The sequence below is a fragment of the Lissotriton vulgaris genome, chromosome 2_2 (genome assembly GCF_964263255.1).
Source record: "Lissotriton vulgaris chromosome 2_2, aLisVul1.2, whole genome shotgun sequence".
Classification (NCBI taxonomy): Eukaryota; Metazoa; Chordata; class Amphibia; order Caudata; family Salamandridae; genus Lissotriton; species Lissotriton vulgaris.
The window spans coordinates 191,956,988-191,977,173 of NC_141688.1; the positions used below are offsets into that span (position 1 = coordinate 191,956,988).

The 20,186-nt window shown below is 44.7% G+C and overlaps 1 protein-coding gene across 2 annotated transcripts in view; it reads right to left on the reverse strand.

Annotated features, from left to right (window-relative positions):
- The window catches only part of PRMT3 (protein arginine methyltransferase 3), a 777,462-nt gene that overhangs the window by 683,803 nt on the left and 73,473 nt on the right, over positions 1-20,186 (reverse strand). Inside the window, exon 6 of one of the 2 annotated variants that reach the window (XM_086959508.1) lies at positions 2,510-5,470. The exons of the other annotated variant lie outside the window; for it this stretch is intronic. Coding sequence (XP_086815634.1) covers positions 2,719-5,470 — 2,752 coding nt within the window. The 3' untranslated portion in view covers positions 2,510-2,718. Of the gene's footprint in view, positions 1-2,509; positions 5,471-20,186 lie in introns of those variants that run through there. 2 annotated transcript variants of the gene reach the window in all.

Consider the following 20,186-nt stretch of genomic DNA (forward strand, 5'->3'; position numbering starts at 1 on the left):
CCCCCCTGCCCTTGGTTCCCTGTGGTAGCTAATGCACCCCCACGGCCGGTGTCCAGTTCACTGGTTCTGCTCCGAATCGTGTCGTTGAAACGCACAAGATGCAGCACGCGGTCGGGACTAAGCATCCTTTGTCCTCGTAGCCATCCATCCATCCTCCAATCACAGACTCTCTGGGAAAGGATCTAAGACTCGATTGGGTTTCCCACTCAATCTCGTTAGTCCGCTGCCTGGCTATATTTTTAGTTTTCGAGCACCATGTTACACTTATGGGATCAGTGGGCTTTAAAAATATATCTATCTGTGCTGTGTTGTCTGAAATTATGAAACTGAACAAAAACAAAACTCGTCCTGATATATAATTTCATTAAGTCTACTAGGAATCTAAAGTTTCCTGTGGTGATGTGCTCCACTCAGCCATATGTATTTCAAGTGTCAGACCAACACAACACCCTTTCTATGGATTCCTGACCGATTTCCCTAAATTACTAGTCAGAGTTGGAATCCCTCATGACCCTGGGGTTGTAATAGTCTGATTGTGAATACAACCCAACCATTCAAGGACGTGTTTGGCCAAGTGTGGCACCGAATATATTGTGCCCAGAACAATTACAACAACAGCTATTCCTGCAGGTTCACATCTACATTTCCTAATAACAAGGAAGGTAAATGAGTTTCAGTTTTGATTGACGACTATTAATTGTTCCTACATAACGGCCTTGACGGATGCGCTGCTTCCGCATGGCTCTGAGCCATGGCCAGCGCAGGGGGCGCTGTGTGTCACGCAGTGTTCAGGTGGTTCTGGTCTACTTTGGGTTCTGAAAGCACCGACTCGTATCTTTTGTTTCAGCTCCTCCTGAGCCTGATGTATGCAATGGAGAGTAACTGCAACACACATTTGTTAATCACAAACAGTGTGGCTGTAAATGTAATTTTTCACCGATATATATAAATTATGTCTTACGAATTGTCATGGTTGCCACTGTCAGATTTGGCGTCATTAATGCAGTTACATCACTTGTTTATACCAAAAGAAATTTAAAAGAGAAAAAGCACAAGTAAAGCCAATAGGTCAGACTCATTGTATCAGAAACAAATCTTGATCGATTAGCTTGCTTGTGTGCCATGTTATGAGGACGGGTAACTGTGGGAGGGCAAGACTGAGTCAATGGATGGATCGATGAGTGAGTGCATGTTTGGATGAATTAGTGAGCGAGTGTATGCGGATGTGATGCTCACTGCATAGCTGAATGGGCGAGTGATCTGAATGGCTGTGGCGGTGGATGGATGGATACATGAATGAATGAGAGATTAATGAACAAATGCATGGCAGGATACATGGGAAGGAACGAAGAGTAGGAGTGGTGGTCTCAGGAAGCACTACTGTAAACTCTGAAGGAAAGTATCGCTTGTTAGCTAGAGCTTCAGGACAGAAACAAACCTGAAACAAGTCCCACCCTTGAAAGCAGGATGGCCATCTAAAAGAATAACCATAAAAGCAATTTATTACCAAATGCACATTAAAAAGAATACAGATTTGGAATTATGCCATCAACATGATTCCAAGGTTGAGCAAGACAATATAAATTTCCCGGTGTTGTTAAAAGATGCGTGGAGGCATAGGCCGCGGATTCCTTCCAGCCTCCATGAACATAAAGGAGGTAGTAAGGAAGGTCCTTTGCAACTGAGCTACTACCGTCCCACAAAGACCAGCTAATGTGCGGGTAATGCCAATGCAAGCTTTCAACCCTCACCCAGTGACCTGCACTGCCTACAATGAGTCAAATGTGTCTTTGGGAGTAGGTAGAGTTCCACACATACTGATGTGACCCCTTTACGCAGAGAATAAGTTACTCCACACTTGCTGTCACTTTGAATGAGCAGCTTTTGTTATTAATGTGGGTGAAATTATCATACAAAAAGCACACAGAGCAGAATCCTCCCATTTATTCAGGCCACGTGAGGGGCGGATTTTGTTTGTCATCAATCAAAATTCACTTGGCAGGTGAACTATGATGAAATGGGGAATTTGGTGCGTGATCATGGAACAATAACACGGGTTCAGGCAGCAGTCGCCTCCCTGGAGAGCACAGTGGTCCAGAGAGGTCAGAATGCCTCCGGCTATTCTGATGCAGACCTGCCAACACACACCGAGTCATTTATGTCACACAATATTGTCTCTCTGCACAGTGTCCTGGTGAAGAGCAGGGAACACATGGTGTACAGAGTGAGCTGGAAACCCTTGCCGAGAGCAGGTTTCCAGCTCCTTGTATGGAAGCTCTGGCCGTCCGATGGTCATCATAATCAGTGGCTCTTTGCCCGGAAACAGTAATATCGATGCCATATCGAATATGGTGTCTTACGCTTGGCGGATGGCCACGTCCGTTGCAGACACTGCATAGCCACCTCGTGACACAACAAGCGTTGAACTTTTGTTGAAATTTGCTGCTGCGTTTTGCCAGCTTTCGCTGTTTCCACCAGGTACCACGTGGAGGTAGCAGCAATACCCAGCTTTTTTTTTTTTATGTTATGCTTTTTAACTTTTTCTTTTATTTTTTTACTTTTTGTGTTTTACTGTTTGCTATCTCTTCTATATTGTTTCCACTTTTCCATTTTCCTTCTTTCGTTATCTTACCACCTGTTTTTTTCATTTCTGCATACTTGCTGAATACCAACATAGCGAGTCTGATTAAAACCATGGAAAACATCTTGCATACTTCTTTATGAAAGGAAGTCAACTTTACGAGCCTTCTGTGCTGCAAATTCCCAGATAAGCTGTCCGTAATCCAGAGATCTAGTAATGTCATGTTCAATTGATAACAGGGCCAAATGATTCAGTCTCTCTTGAGTCATTGATGTCCTCAAACAATTTTTTATCAATTTCAGTTTTGAAAAAGTTGTTTCCCCTGAAGCCACTGTAACTGGGATTGTCAACGCAATGCGTAAAGCCACTGCAAGATTTGGAACTGCAGTGTGCAGTTTATTTTCATAAATGAATTGTAACGTTTCCAAAGCTGTTGCATTATTTGCCACCAAGGAGGAGAACATTCGAAGCTCGGTATGTAAATCTCCGGGATCAACATCTGAGTCAGAACTGTTGGTTAACACGATGCTTAAATCTGCACATCTTTTCATCAATTCATTATCGTTCATGCTAGCAATTTTCCCCCAGTCGTGAAGGAATCCAAAGAAATCATAGTGATGTTTCATCTGAGTGAACCTTTCAGTCATGGACATAATTGCTTGATCCATGAAGACGTTGAAGAACTCAATGCGATATTTCTCTTTTGGTTCTAAGATTCTCTCATCACGACTCTCGTATTGAAATTGTCTCCTAATCGTACTTCTTCGCAAACTTGTAGATGCAGGAAAACTTATCTCATCTGAGCTCATCTCCAGTTCTTCTGCCAACTCCTTAGCTGAAACTTGTGCAGATGTCAAACCACTCTCCTTATAAGTTTCCAGAAACTGGACAGTCTTTTCAAGGCATTTCAATGCAATGTCAAGTTGCATATCCTTACTTTGCATGATTTTGCTAACAAGAGTTATTTGCTGCAAAAGGTCATACCAAATCACCAGCGATACTAGAAATGCATAACTCCTTAATTGCTTAGCCAAGCCGGCTGCCTCAGTTCTGGCCTTTGGGTCATTCGCTTCCTCTGATACTTCAACTACGGCATCATAAACGGCAGCCACTTGGAAACGGACAGCCCTGACGCTATCAATATGGCATTCCCATCGAGTTTCGGATATGGGCTTTACTGTCAGATCTTTAACATGCTTAATTAGTATTTGCCATCTCTGTGTTGAGGCAGAAAACAGTATGTAAATTTGATGCAAGATTCCAAAAAGAGTCACAGCGTGAGTGGATGATTTCGCCATATCACTAAGTACTAAATTCAAGCTATGGCAACCGCAAGGAACATAGAACGCTCTTGGATTCATGTCAAGTAAACGTTTCTGAACACCACTCTTGCATCCTCTCATATTTGCCCCATTATCATACCCTTGACCTCTGCAATTTTGAAACGGCAATTGCAATTCCTGCAGTTTTTGTAAGCATGCTTCTGTGAGACCAGCACCTGTGCTGCTTTCAACAGGCAAGTATCCAACGAAAAATTCACTTATTTCGACTGGCATTGTTTCCACGTTCACAATTCGAAGGACCATCGTCATTTGCTCCTGATGACTTGCATCAGGTGTGCAATCCAAAATGACAGAAAAATATTTACTCTTGTGTATTTTTGCAATAATGTTGTCCAAAACTGAAGCTCCCATAAGATTAATGATTTCATTTTGAATATTCTTGCCCAAGTAATGGGCATGGATTTCAGCGCAGTTAATTCTATGCACATGCTCTTGCATATAAGGGTCATACTTGGCTAGCAGCTCAACAAGACCTAGAAAATTGCCATTGTTCTGTTTGAACAAAGTATCAGTTGTACCACGAAAAGCCAAACTTCGTTCTGCTAGAAAATGAACAATGGATATGATCCTTTCCAAGACCATGCCCCAACTATCACTTTCCACTTGCAGTAACTTCTGCTGTTCTTTATCTATTGTCTGTTCTTGTTTTAACCTTCTTTCTAATTCAACCCAGGCACTGACGGCGCGTATATGTTTTGAAGAGGATTCATGATCAGACAGACAACTGTGCATGTGTGCCCAGTCGTCATGTCCATTATTAGTAAATTTGATCCCTGCGTCAGAAAACAATTTACAGCAAAAACAGAATACTGCATTATTTTTTTTTGAATAGACAAGCCAGCGCCTATCTATAATTTCACCATTCCTTAATTTCCGTGAGAACATGGTAACAGAAAAACGACGTTTACTTTTTGAGTGCTCATCACTTGGATACTTTGTTTCAGAATCTGGGTCTCTGGAGGGACCCCTTTCAACAAGAAGAACACGTTGCGTGTCAGAAAGAGAGTTCGGCCACGAAGCAGGATCACTCCAATCACATAAATCATATTCAGAACACAGGTCTGTAACATGGTCTTGCTCTTTGGCTTCCTTTTCACTACCAGCATCATCCGTCTGTAAACTCTGAACCTCCTCCAGAATGCCAGATGTTGATGGACCGATGAATGATGTTTCAGTTTCTCTGTCTGAGGGTCTATTGTCAGGATCCTCATCCTGAGTTGGTAATTGCTGCATGTTTGCATCAATGTCAGAGTCACCTTGTTCATCTTCATTGGTCTGCTCGTGAGTATCATTCTGCTCATGGATATTATCATTATTTTTTTGTTCTTGTTTATGGTCGTCAGCGCCGCCTGTTTTACCTAGTGCATCAGCAGTACTCTGGCCAGAGGACTCTCCATCTTTAGGTTTCCCTTGGGTGAGAAAGTTCAGGATTGCTCCTTCCTGTGACGCTACGAAAGCCTGCTGAGTCACCTTTCTCTTTCGTTTCGAAGAACCAGATTCGTGTACTCGAATTCTCTTCTTTTTGCTTGCAGTACAACGGGACGGGCTGACAGTGGGTAGAGAAAAAAAAGAAGGCAATCAGCAGTGGCGGCTGGTGAAAGATTTTGATGTGTCATTTTCATTTAAACCACAAATTACCAAATCAAAGGATATTTCCTAAAGAAATTAAGACTCTGATAGGTCAAGTTGTTGTGTAGTTCCTATATTCCCAATAGGCTCTGCGCATTAAAATAGCATAAACTATAGAATTGACGTAGGACTTAAGTCGACTAGGTGTCTATCGAATATACTAGACTTAATTGTGTGTGCCAGCTAGCAGGGTCAGCTTCCTTCTGCACTTACTGTAGCGAGCTCGGAGCTGCGTTGAGCAAGTAGATAGTCGAACTGCTCCAAAGCACTGTGTGTTTGCTAGGGCAAGTCTGGGCATATTTATACCTTGAAGGTGCTGAGTTTGACGTAACGTTGGACATAATAACGTCATTAAAGACTCTCAGTTCTTTGAAAACTCCATGAGTTCTTGGATAAATCAATATTCAGGCAAGGGGAAGTCCCTGACTGCTGAAGACTAGTTTTTCCAAGAAATCGTCACAGATTTTCGGAAGTAGCCATGCCGTATTTGGACTGCATGGGCCAAGTCTAAATATAGTTATGATTTCTATGCCTATATACAGTGGCTCAGAAAAGGGGGTGGTGATGAACAGAGTGTCTGAATTAAGCAGACCACTCTTACCCAGTCCAAAGATCAGGGCTTGATCCATCACCGTTTTTTAGCTCACTGCACCATCCCAGCTCAGAACTTGGCCATATGCAAATTAGTCTGACCCTGGCCCAGTGCATCATGGGAACAGGGCAGACCAAACTACCAAGCCAATTCTTATACTGGGAAGGAAACAAGCTACCGGGGACCGGTTTCTGGCATTTCAGCCGTCTTCGGCCCGGCTTGCTTGAATCCTGATGGTGCAATGAGCTAGGGACTCACATCTGAGTATACCCTTCCACGCTTATGGTGGACAAAAATGATTCAGAAAAGGGGGTGGTGATGAACAGAGTGTCTGAATTAAGCAGACCACTCTTACCCAGTCCAAAGATCAGGGCTTGATCCATCACCGTTTTTTAGCTCACTGCACCATCCCAGCTCAGAACTTGGCTATATGCAAATTAGTCTGACCCTGGCCCGGTGCATCATGGGAACAGGGCAGACCAAACTACCAAGCCAATTCTTATACTGGGAAGGAAACAAGCTACCGAGGACCGGTTTCTGGCATTTCAGCCGTCTTCGGCCCGGCTTGCTTGAATCCTGATGGTGCAATGAGCTAGGGACTCACATCTGAGTATACCCTTCCACGCTTATGGTGGACAAAAATGATTCAGAAAAGGGGGTGGTGATGAACAGAGTGTCTGAATTAAGCAGACCACTCTTACCCAGTCCAAAGATCAGGGCTTGATCCATCACCGTTTTTTAGCTCACTGCACCATCCCAGCTCAGAACTTGGCTATATGCAAATTAGTCTGACCCTGGCCCAGTGCATCATGGGAACAGGGCAGACCAAACTACCAAGCCAATTCTTATACTGGGAAGGAAACAAGCTACCGGGGACCGGTTTCTGGCACTTCAGCCGTCTTCGGCCCGGCTTGCTTGAATCCTGATGGTGCAATGAGCTAGGGACTCACATCTGAGTATACCCTTCCACGCTTATGGTGGACAAAAATGATTCAGAAAAGGGGGTGGTGATGAACAGAGTGTCTGAATTAAGCAGACCACTCTTACCCAGTCCAAAGATCAGGGCTTGATCCATCACCGTTTTTTAGCTCACTGCACCATCCCAGCTCAGAACTTGGCTATATGCAAATTAGTCTGACCCTGGCCCAGTGCATCATGGGAACAGGGCAGACCAAACTACCAAGCCAATTCTTATACTGGGAAGGAAACAAGCTACCGGGGACCGGTTTCTGGCATTTCAGCCGTCTTCGGCCCGGCTTGCATGAATCCTGATGGTGCAATGAGCTAGGGACTCACATCTGAGTATACCCTTCCACGCTTATGGTGGACAAAATGATTCAGAAAAGGGGGTGGTGATGAACAGAGTGTCTGAATTAAGCAGACCACTCTTACCCAGTCCAAAGATCAGGGCTTGATCCATCACCGTTATTTATCTCACTGCACCATCCCAGCTCAGAACCTGGCTATATGCAAATCAGTCTGTCCCTGGCCCAGTGCATCATGGGAACAGGGCAGACTAAACTACCAAGCCAATTCTTCACCAGAAAGGAGACAAGCTACCGGGGACCGGTTTCTGGCATTTCAGCCTTCTTCGGCCCGGCTTGCTTGAATCCTGATGGTGCAGTGAGAAAGGGACTCATGTCTGAGTATACCCTGCCACACCTATAGTGGCCAAAAACGATTCAGAAAAGGGGGTGGTGATGAACAGAGTGTCTGAATTAAGCAGACCACCCTTACCCAGTCCAAAGATCAGGACTGGGTAAGAGTGGTCTGCTTAATTCAGACACTCTGTTCATCACCACCCCCTTTTCTGAATCGTTTTTGGCCACTATAGGTGTGGCAGGGTATACTCAGACATGAGTCCCTTTCTCACTGCACCATCAGGATTCAAGCAAGCCGGGCCGAAGAAGGCTGAAATGCCAGAAACCGGTCCCCGGTAGCTTGTCTCCTTTCTGGTGAAGAATTGGCTTGGTAGTTTAGTCTGCCCTGTTCCCTGGGCCAGGGACAGACTGATTTGCATATAGCCAGGTTCTGAGCTGGGATGGTGCAGTGAGATAAATAACGGTGATGGATCAAGCCCTGATCTTTGGACTGGGTAAGAGTGGTCTGCTTAATTCAGACACTCTGTTCATCACCACCCCCTTTTCTGAACCGTTTTTGGCCACTATAGGTGTGGCAGGGTATACTCAGACATGAGTCCCTTTCTCACTGCACCATCAGGATTCAAGCAAGCCGGGCCGAAGAAGGCTGAAATGCCAGAAACCGGTCCCCGGTAGCTTGTCTCCTTTCTGGTGAAGAATTGGCTTGGTAGTTTAGTCTGCCCTGTTCCCATGATGCACTGGGCCAGGGACAGACTGATTTGCATATAGCCAGGTTCTGAGCTGGGATGGTGCAGTGAGATAAATAACGGTGATGGATCAAGCCCTGATCTTTGGACTGGGTAAGAGTGGTCTGCTTAATTCAGACACTCTGTTCATCACCACCCCCTTTTCTGAATCGTTTTTGGCCACTATAGGTGTGGCAGGGTATACTCAGACATGAGTCCCTTTCTCACTGCACCATCAGGATTCAAGCAAGCCGGGCCGAAGAAGGCTGAAATGCCAGAAACCATTCCCCGGTAGCTTGTCTCCTTTCTGGAGAAGAATTGGCTTGGTAGTTTAGTCTGCCCTGTTCCCATGATGCACTGGGCCAGGGACAGACTGATTTGCATATAGCCAGGTTCTGAGCTGGGATGGTGCAGTGAGATAAATAACGGTGATGGATCAAGCCCTGATCTTTGGACTGGGTAAGAGTGGTCTGCTTAATTCAGACACTCTGTTCATCACCACCCCCTTTTCTGAATCGTTTTTGGCCACTATAGGTGTGGCAGGGTATACTCAGACATGAGTCCCTTTCTCACTGCACCATCAGGATTCAAGCAAGCCGGGCCGAAGAAGGCTGTAATGCCAGAAACCGGTCCCCGGTAGCTTGTCTCCTTTCTGGTGAAGAATTGGCTTGGTAGTTTAGTCTGCCCTGTTCCCATGATGCACTGGGCCAGGGACAGACTGATTTGCATATAGCCAGGTTCTGAGCTGGGATGGTGCAGTGAGATAAATAACGGTGATGGATCAAGCCCTGATCTTTGGACTGGGTAAGAGTGGTCTGCTTAATTCAGACACTCTGTTCATCGCCACCCCCTTTTCTGAACCGTTTTTGGCCACTATAGGTGTGGCAGGGTATACTCAGACATGAGTCCCTTTCTCACTGCACCATCAGGATTCAAGCAAGCCGGGCCGAAGAAGGCTGAAATGCCAGAAACCATTCCCCGGTAGCTTGTCTCCTTTCTGGAGAAGAATTGGCTTGGTAGTTTAGTCTGCCCTGTTCCCATGATGCACTGGGCCAGGGACAGACTGATTTGCATATAGCCAGGTTCTGAGCTGGGATGGTGCAGTGAGATAAATAACGGTGATGGATCAAGCCCTGATCTTTGGACTGGGTAAGAGTGGTCTGCTTAATTCAGACACTCTGTTCATCACCACCCCCTTTTCTGAATCGTTATATACAGTGGCGTCACTAGGGTTGGTGTCACCCGGTGCGGGTAACTCAAGGTGTCACCCCCCCACGACTTACCGCATGGACCAAGGATACCAGTAAAAACCCTGGGGCTTATTTTATTTACAAGCCCCTTGCGCCGCCGGTGCGCCACTATTTCCCATATTAAAAGTGATGCACTGGTCGCGCAAGGGGCTTGTAAATAAGCCCCCCTGTTCCACTCACTAGTTATAGCTGCATACACACGTGTGTCGTGAACATGCATAGTGCACACAAACCATTCAGTATTGACTACGCTGCGCATCTGAGACATGTTGCTCAGACATTTCAGTGTGTATGTTGATATGGCCATCCTAAGACGCCGGGCCAAACAGACATGAACACTGACAGCAGTGCCCACCACTTCTCCTGGTCACTGCTGATTTACTATCACAGAAACTGGGATTGTTTACGCTTCCTCCTGACCCTGCAGCTGTCACAAAAAATTATCTAATTGGTTTACTAGGATATTAAACATAATGGTACATTTCTGGCTTCAGGGAACTGAAATGTAATTGTAAAGTGATAGAGCGAGATCTGACACTCTGTCAAAGACATTTCTCAGTGTTGGAGTGCAACATACGTATAAAACTGTTTTTATAACTTGTGGTCCTTTTTTCTACAATCATCTACGTGATGTACAGTCCTACTCAAAAAGTTTTTAACATTACGATAGCGGGGTAAAAGAATGAGGTTTGTTTGCACAATGCAAATCTAGTGTAAATTCAAAACTCCGCTATACACACGTGAATGGACCTTTGTTTCAAACTGAGGGTTAATCATCAAAAATAACATATCAATGACAGCTAAGCAAATTTTGCCCCACAATACCGACAGAGGAGCACATTTTCAAACCATAAAGGTTTATTAACACATTAGTAAAGTTACAGTTTCAAATTGGGTCAGTTTAGTTATAAATCAATGTTCACTTGAATACAGCATATGTGATATAGTCCAGGCAAGTCAAAAGGCTTAAATAAGGTAGGGATACGTTATTTGAAGATTGGATAGACACATTTTAGCCGATTCTGTTCTACAGAAAGGAAATTCCATATTGCTAAACGAGTTGCGGGCAAGGTCGGGCAATTTATAAGCGACACGTGTCTGCAAATATAATATCTCACATACATAGAATGAAATAAAGGTTCCAATCAGGACAAGACGAAATGTGCTTGCACAATGAACTATCTCTACGAGCAGGGCAAACAGGGGCATGGGTTCTCAAGAGCTGGAAACGGGGCGTCTGTCTGTAAAGGCGGACAGAAGCAAGTCTAACTATTTAATACCAGAATACCCCCGGCCCATTAAATCATGAAATTCAATGAAAGATACAATTTCCACGGTTCTCTCAAAGTAAGGAACCAATCAAAATTACTGTTCAAAATGTGCCTGGTATCGGTCCACTTCTCATGGTCACAAGAGTGCAGAATTTTCCAGTGCTGTGGGTTTCATATGTTAACACTCACATAACTAGGCAGCTCAACTGGAAAGACAGGCGATTACATTATAAATATTTTGTGAGCAGTCTCGTGTCAGAGACAGAGTCAGACTCTCACCGTTCCAAATTTGAAGGGTCGGACTCGGGGCAGAGTCGAGATAGTGCCGGAGTCGGACAGGTGTTCTCTGTCTGATGATCGGGTGGCGACGTAACGTTAATTGTTCTTTAATCTCAATCTCATCTACATCTTTGGGCTGTTATTTGTTATTTACTAATTACAGTGCTGATATCAACTGTAAACACAGTTGCCCTATTTTTGCAGATAAATTCTGATAAAATGATGCCTTCGGCACATATGAAAACCAAAATGAGTTTCCCTGATCTTTGATGGATAATACTGTATAGATATCCTTTATACTTGTCCAAAAATATTACCAGTTGGGATATTGTTTTCTGTATATACCATTCCTTTAACCGCATCGCTGCGGCGGCTTTTCCCGCTGTGTGCTGCAATTTTCAAAAAGCCGCGTTACATGACGAACTCAGCTCGTCATCAGCATACGAGCGCCGTAGCTCAGCTCCTCATCAGCAGCGAAGAGGTTAAAGCAGCAGTACAGGCAGGGCCACTAGATACATGTGTTGTATGGCCACAAGATAGTCGATTTAACTCACTTCCCACATATTTCTCACACTGCTGCGCATAATGCAGATTTCAACAAAAATGTTTCTCTCAAAACATCAAAAATATATTTTTAGTTTTCAATAAGAAATGCTGCACATTGCAACATGACCGTCACAAAGGGTCATGCAGTTTGGGTGCTAATGACAGCTGCTAATTGAGAGACAAACTATAGGGAAGGCAGATGGTTGAGAATAGATAAGGATACTTAACTGCTAGAAATATGGGTTGTTAGCAGACTGGTATGAGCCCTGGTCAAGCAGAAACCACAACCCTAGTCAGGGTAAGGCAGTCTACCCGTAAATCAACCTGTGCTCACCCTCTGGTAGCTTGGCACAGAACAGTCAGACTTAACTTTACAGGCTGTGTGTAAAGTGTTTGTGCAACACTTCAAATAGGAAAACAGTGAAAACACCGCATAAAAGGATTCCACACCATGTTGAAAAAACAGCTCTGATTTTAACCCTTTAGCTGCGGAGTAAATTCCCCCGTTGTGCAGGGAAATGTGACGCGTGCGCAGATCGGACGGCCCCCGGCGTCTGACGTACAGGCCCACCAAGACCAAAGCAACAAAAATCCAATAGTAGAACTGCAGATATTGAATTTCTGAATTTTAAAGTAAAATAGCACCAAGAAGCAAAAGGCACGATTTGGGATATCTGGTAGCGCTGGACAAGGACAAAGTCACTAGTTCAGGTCGACTGCGATGGAGCGCAGGCGGGCTACAGGAACCCAGTTAGGCCTGCTGAACAAAGTACCTTAAATCGGGGTTGCGTAGCGTTGTATGAATCCGTGTCAAAGATGCATTGCACAGCAGAGGTAATGCATCGGTTCCGAGAAGCAACAAGGCTGCGGTGCGAAGTCCTAATGAGCCGACATGGAGGATCCTGTTTACGGGGCTTACGATGAGAAGTCTCTTGTCGAGGATGCGAGCCGAAGCAGAGACAATGCGTCGGAGTTTCGTTGTAGTCGAGGTTGCCGCCGTTGAGTGATGTGGGGCTTGCGCCGGGTAAAGTGTCACACACTACTGGTTTTAAGGACGATACAACAGTCCCAAGATGCAGTAGTTGGTGGCAATGCGAGTCCTTGCGACGGGTCCAATCCACACAGCAGCCGCAATGAGTCTGTTCTGCTCAGGGATGCGCTGCTCAACTGAGGAGATACGTTAGTTCGCCCGGGGTTGCCTCACTCAGCAGAGAATAGGAGTAAGTTCCGCTGGCCCACTTAGACCAACTTTCAAGGTTCCAGGACTTGAGGCACCACTTGACAGAGTAGTCTCACAGCTAGCAATTTCGAGGTGCAGAAGCAGGATGATTGGAAATATTTTATGTCCCAGAGACTTCAGATCAGGAGCCTAGTCAACAAGCCTTGGAGTCACTCTGGGTTCTGCGGTCAAGTGATGCAGGTCCAGTCATTCTCATCAGGCAGAGAGAAGCAGGTAAGCGTCAGCACAGCCAAGGAGGAGTCCAACAGAGAGCAGTCCATCGGATTGGCAGTTCTTCATCAGCACAGTAGTCCTTCTTTCTGACAGAGTATCGATAGGTCCTAAAGTGTTCTGTAGTGTCAGTGTCTGAAGTCCAGTACTTATACCCAGTGGTGCCTTTGAAGTGGGAGTGGCTTCAAAAAAAGGTATTTGAAGTGTACAGAGGCCCTGCACTTCCTGCCATTGCACCAGACTCAGGACGGGATGGGAGGGGTAATGCAGCCCTTTGTGTGGGGACAGGACACAGCCTATTCAGGTGTAAGTGAGGCTAGGCCCAGTTTCCCCCTCCCGTCCTCCCGAGGGTGGCCCTATAAGATGTGGATAGCCCATGAAGTCACACCTAAGCTCCCTTTGTGTGTCGCTGTCTGGAGGGAATACACAAAGCCCAGCTGTCACCCAAGGCACACATGAAATCATGTATAGGGGAGAGAGCACAAGCACTTTAGCACTGATTAGCAGTGGTAAAATGCTCAGAATCCTAAATGCAGCAAAGACAAACTCACAAAAAGGGAGGAGGAAGGCAAAAAGTGTGGGGTGATTAGGGGGGCTTTTTCAGGGGGGTAGATTGGAGGGGGGGGTTACACCCCCCATATAAAGTATTTTCTGGTAAATTGTTGGGTACTGGTGCTTTTAGTCGGTTGGTAAGGTACCTGTTGGATTTCACCAGGAATATTGTGGTTTCTTTCACTTAGGACCCCTACCTATCCGCATTCCTCTCCCTTTCAACTGCCCCTTGAGCCCCTCTCATGCACCCTGCTTGTAGTAAAAAGTATTATAATATTATTTGATTGTTGGAACATCTGAAGCTCACCCCTCCTAATCTTACTGACCAAGCTATGCCCCAAGGATAAACCTGCAAAAAGAGCAATTTCCAACAGCAATCCAGTATGATTACAGAGATACGGTCGGAGTAGCCCGAAAGAGCGGATTTGTAAATCACCACAGAGTGGTTTGGAGACAACAAGATTCTGGTTAACAAAGCAAAGGCCATGAGAAGGCAAATATGTTGTTAGCACCCACAAAAGCAAAGTATGGGCTAGATCATTTATAGGTTGAAAACCAGAATCTGCAGTTTATAAAGTTGCCCTGCCTTTTTTATACTGAACACCAGCCAATTAGATCTTGGTAGCTGTATGGAGGAGAGTGCTTATGAACGTCATGAAAAGGTTTTAACAGGTAAGTTAACCAATTTGGCCTTCTCAGTACTCATTCCCACTATTGGACAAGCAATAGTTGCTTTAATAACCCATCTTGCTCAGAACGAACAGGCAGATTAGTGTTTTGTCAGCACGAAAGGGGATGTCAAGAAAGATTCTGCAGATATTAATTACTTGGTATCTGGCAGCGATGGCTGTGCAAGAGTTAGTATTTCCGGGTTTCAGCAGAAATACACACCAAGGTTTCTGACCGAAGATATAGGCATGAGAGTATTAAGGGGATCATGGGAACTCGTAGTTTTGGGGATTCTGATTCCACAAAAAAATACTGTCCTGAAATATTTTAGAGTGAGGGAACAGATAACCACTGAATGATGAGTGCCTGTCAGGCAGACAAACCTTGCATTCGCGCTCAAGAATGAATACTGAAGGGACAACATTTGTGTCATCAGTACAGAGATGATGGCAGAAGGCAAACGACCCGATTAGGTCACCTATGGATGTGGTGCACAGCAAGTAAAACAGAGTACCCTGAACTGAACCCGGCCACCTTTAAACTACGGATTGCTGTATTCAGGTATTTAACAGGTACACATGAGGTGAAACCTTTATCCAGACAGTATTCATCTTCCCAGATGATGAACTATGGAATGGCTTTTATCAGCAGTATCAATAAATACTTTATATTTTTAAGTGTATTCCAAACTGAGTGGCAATAATGACAGCCAGAAGGTTTGCTACTTAATTTGAAAGAATTCATGCTACACCAGAGTTATTTCAAGAGCACACTCAGAGTACAGGATAATACCAAACATGTTACTTCTCTCTTCAAAGTCCGATATCTGGATTTTTGCAGGGTCTCTTTCTAAGGCCCTTATTTAATAATACACACATGCTGTTCTGCAAGGCCGTTTCTTAGTAGAAAGAGCAGTTTGAAGGGGCCCATATAGTGGCAACAAGACCAATTTAAAAATCAACTTGGGTACGAGAACAAGCTGCTCACCAGTTAGTACATGTAGTGTGCACCAGTTATTACAATAAGGGTTCACACACGCTTGATTTCTTTGCAAAGCACGGAGAAGCCTCTTGCCTCATTTTATGCTACAACTGATACAAAAGAGCGATTATTACACTGTGTTGCAAAGTAAACCGTCCTCACTCTAATAAGCAAAGAGTTTACTGTAGCTGAGGAGGACCAGTGAACACTCCACCCTCCAGAGCGTCCTCCTCAACATCCCTTCCAACTGAATCAATGCATTCCAAAGTCCACCAACATTCCATGTAACTAAGCAACACAACACACCCCTCTCTCACCATAGAATATGCAAATTAACGATGAACAAAATAACAATCATTTCCAAAGAACCAAACGATCATTATATTACGGTACACAACGGAATATTAATCACAAGGCATGCATACACTGTCGGGACAACGATCACATTCTTATTATAAACAATGTAGTCTTTTAACCACCCAGGACCCTCCTTCCTGCTCCTTTTTGAATTGTGGTCAGAGGGAGGCCATCTACCTCCATAAGACCTTCACTGGGAGTAGCAGCTTCATCCAAGTGATTGGTGTGCTCATTGTGATTGGCCTGTTCACCATATCACCTTGTACCACACCTTCATCAACAATAGTACCTTTCCACACAGAATTATTCACAGGAACTTTGCCCTGAAGCCAGTCAAAATCATCTTCCAACTACCTTCTACTCCTTCCCTGCAACCAACCTTCTTTCCAACTGCAATCCTGTTAAGATTCCACACCTTCTCCTTCCTCAATCAATCAATCCAGGTTTCTTTACACGCACCCAGTCTCCCACTTCAATTCGTACAGGCCTCACATACATGTTTAGTAACAATGAAGTCCTTACTCTATCATGCGTATGTACTATCCTGCATTCATCTCCTACCTTCAATCACACACAACTCTACCCCAGTGGAAAACAACAATCCCAGATTTTACTTTGATCTACGTTTCCTCCCTCTCATGTTCACAAATGGAGGTACACTAATCACATCATTCATTTCACTCTATACGCCCAAACAATTTTCCCAATCTGGAAAATCCAATCCAGATTGTTCATCATAGCTAATTGAATAGGGCCTTTCATTACACGGTTGAATCTCTCAAACATACCGTTACCACTTGGATTATATATGTCTTTTCAAAGTACGTTTTGTCCTTGTGAGAGAAACTGAACGCAATTGTCACTCACAGTCGATGCTAGAATACCCTCAAATGAGAATATATTTTCCAAAAACTGATTCTGTATCAGCTTTTCCAAATACTTTGACCAATGGCCATATTGAAACAAATTCATCAAAACAATTAAATACTTTTGTGAAAGACCCACTGGCACCAGAATATCAATTGCACCCACCTCCCACGAATTCCTAAGGTAGAAACCTTCATTTATAGGAGGACGTAAAGTACATACACATTTATCTGTAGTTAACCGCTTCGCTGCGGCCGGAATTCCCCCGCCGTGCGGGAGAATTCCACACGTGCGCGGTTCGGACAGCCCCCTGCCGTCCTCCGCACACGCTCGTGATGTCAGACGGCCGGGGGCTGTCCGACGCACCGAAGCGGTTAAGCAAGCAAGGCAATATCTTACTATCCTTTTCGCTGCTAAATCTGCCCAAGGCCACATTTTTTTTCTAAAAACAGATTTTGTTCTGACAGTACCCGAATGCCCGTCGTTGGCACAACTCCACAATCATGTTGTGTAACCCTTCTGGAGGAATAATCTTAAATGACCGAACATCATCCTTACACGTTAGAAGAGGCATATTCTCAATGACAGTCACTAACATTGATTTGGGTTTATCCCTGAGCACATCAATGATTTGTACTTAATTAGTGACATTATTCTCTGCAAATTTACATGTGGGATGGTATACTGTAAGCACCTTTTTCTCCAACTTTCTAAAAACTTTCAATAACCGGGACTCATGTTCCTCTTTATTTATGCCAAATACCAAAATGTCGTGCTGGAAAAACATGACTTCCTGTTCCGCGCTAAATATTTTAAACATGAGATGCTGAAAGACCGCAGTAGGAGATGCCAGGCCGAATGGCATACGCTTAAACTGGAAGCAGCTAAAGGAAAGATGAATTAAATTAATTTTCTTTATTCAGGTGATAATTAAATATGGTGGCATGCAGAGGAAACATCTACTATGTAAAACCATTTAACATCTTTTATATACGTGACTATTTTGTTTATCTTTAGACAATGAAATCGGTCTATAACAATATTGTAATTTACATGGTGTAATTCCACGCATAATCGTATTTTTTCATTGCTTCATCTGACTACCACCAAGGGAGAAATCCAATCTGAAGCTTTGATTAGCTCAATGACGTTCACAGCCCCCAACTTGTCCTCTCTTTTCACACCTCCTTTCGTACCAGCATAGGCATGTTGCAAACTTTGTGCACCTTGGGTAATTCATGCTCCTTAAGGATTATTCTGTGTTCAAATCCCTTAATTTTACCCACATTATTACCGCAGACAGAGACACGTTGTTTCAGCATCCTATTACCAACTGCAGTGGCTTCGTTCACCACTAAAACTGTTCCTTACTATTGGGATCTAGGATGATATGCAACATTTTCTGGATGAACTATCCCAACACTGGTGGACCTGTCTTGACTACATAACTTTCCTCTGGTCTTGCTATTTTTGAACCTGAAGATAAACCACCTGTAATTCAACATGTCATGTTTCAACAAATGCTCACCCATTTTTTGTACAAACAATGACTTCCACAATTCCTCGTTAATGATGGTGTACAGCGATCAAGACTCCACAACATTTTTTACATCCATCCCACAAATATTTATCCAGAATTCAGGTTTGTACCTGCATGCAGGGCCACTAATGTTTAACACAAGGTTATTCCTTTTTTTTCTTTCTATTTTTGTCCTCATATAAGCCACCAGTAGATATTAGCTCTAAATGGGCGTGCTCCAGGCCACTGACACAAACCAACCTTTCCTGCCCTTGAGTTTGTGGTTAGCCGATGGAGGCTATTCCTAACGTTTATTACTAGATTGTTATCTGAAGTATTACCATTCACCTAATAATCAGGTTCAAACCCACTGCATCCACACCACCTTCCCTTACACATTTCACCCGTGTATTTTTTTGTTACATACTTTTGTAAAGTGCCCTAATTTTTGCTTGGCCGCTGGGCGATTTTTGCAATAAGCCAAGTGATCCTTGCTGTCACACCTGTAACATCTAGCTTGTTCCTTCTGTTTAATTTTATCTTTGCCAATTTTAGAAGATCCTCTCCGATCCATGCGGATATTTACATTTCCCACAACCACAGTTTCTTGTTAGGTCTCGCGCCTGCGATGCATATGGTGTAGCCATATGCCATCGCGCAGGCGCGATACTATTGTTGCCAGGTCTGCTTCCCAGGAGACAGGAGATGTCACGCGCATGCTCAGGAAAGCGATCGGCGCCGGCCGCGTTCCCAATCTCCTGTCTGTCTGGGAAGCACACAAGCAAGCCCAGCAAGCCCCGCCAAGGCACCACGAGTGAACGCAGTAAGAGTTGTGCAGTCCGCATTACTATGCGCCCCCTCTTCAGCGCCACTCTAAACAAGTTTTTGCAGGTTGTGTCCTGTGAAAGCTCCTGCAGCAGGCAGGCAGGCTGCGGGAAACCTGAGCTCGGGCAGTAACAGCAGAGCAATGCTGGCTGCAGGCAGCCACGACTCTCCCCTCCTCTCGGTTGCTTACACGGACCAACTTAACCGGGGAGTTAGGTGTCCAGACTCTGCACGTTGCACGGTCGGGGTGATCTGCGAGAGTCCTGACCCCTGGAGGATCCCTGCCCCTTCCCTGCTTCAGAGCCTTCAGTCTGCCAGGCTGGCACGAGTAAGTATACATTTTCGTTAGCACAGTCTCTGCTTGATGGATGTCTTCATTTTATAGGCACCCGCTCTTGTCATCCTCCGTGCTTTCACCCCAAGAGCAGTGTGCGGCTAGCTCGGCTCGAAGTGCTGAGCACTCACTGCCTGGTCTCGTCAGCTCCATTGGTTTTACCCCAAGATCAGCGGCAAGCTCCACCCTGCTCTCACAGCTGTGAAAATTAAAAATCTTGTGTTTTTTTTGTAGAGCGAAGTTATTTTTCAACAACCAGCTGTTCCTAATGGCCCCTTGGGTCAAACGTTTGTATTTCTCGTTTGGCCCATCTTAGCTCACTGCTCAACCCGGTAAAAACCAATAGGGAAAACAAACAATCTTTTCTGTGGCAAACCCTCCCTTGAGATCATGGAAAAATAGGCTGCTGTAAATATTGCACAGTTAATGGCTGTAGGTGTCTGGGAGGTTAAATATGTGTTGGGTTTAAAACCAGTGGCTTTCAGTGTTTACGGACAGGTGGCTTTGTTACTGCCACCAGCACGTGCCTATTTCAATGAGGGTGACAGGCTCTGTTATTGTTAATAGTCTGGGAAGTAAACTTTCAGCGGACATCCCACTTGACACGCACATTGTTGTCAATGTATGGCGGGACTTTAAGTAATTAAAAGCACCACCACATCCACCACCACATCCACCACCACCACCACATCCACCACCACATCCACTACATCCAACACCACCACATCCACCACCACATTCACCACATCCACCACCACATCCACCACCACATCCTCCACAGCCACCACCACATCCACCACCACATACACCACCAC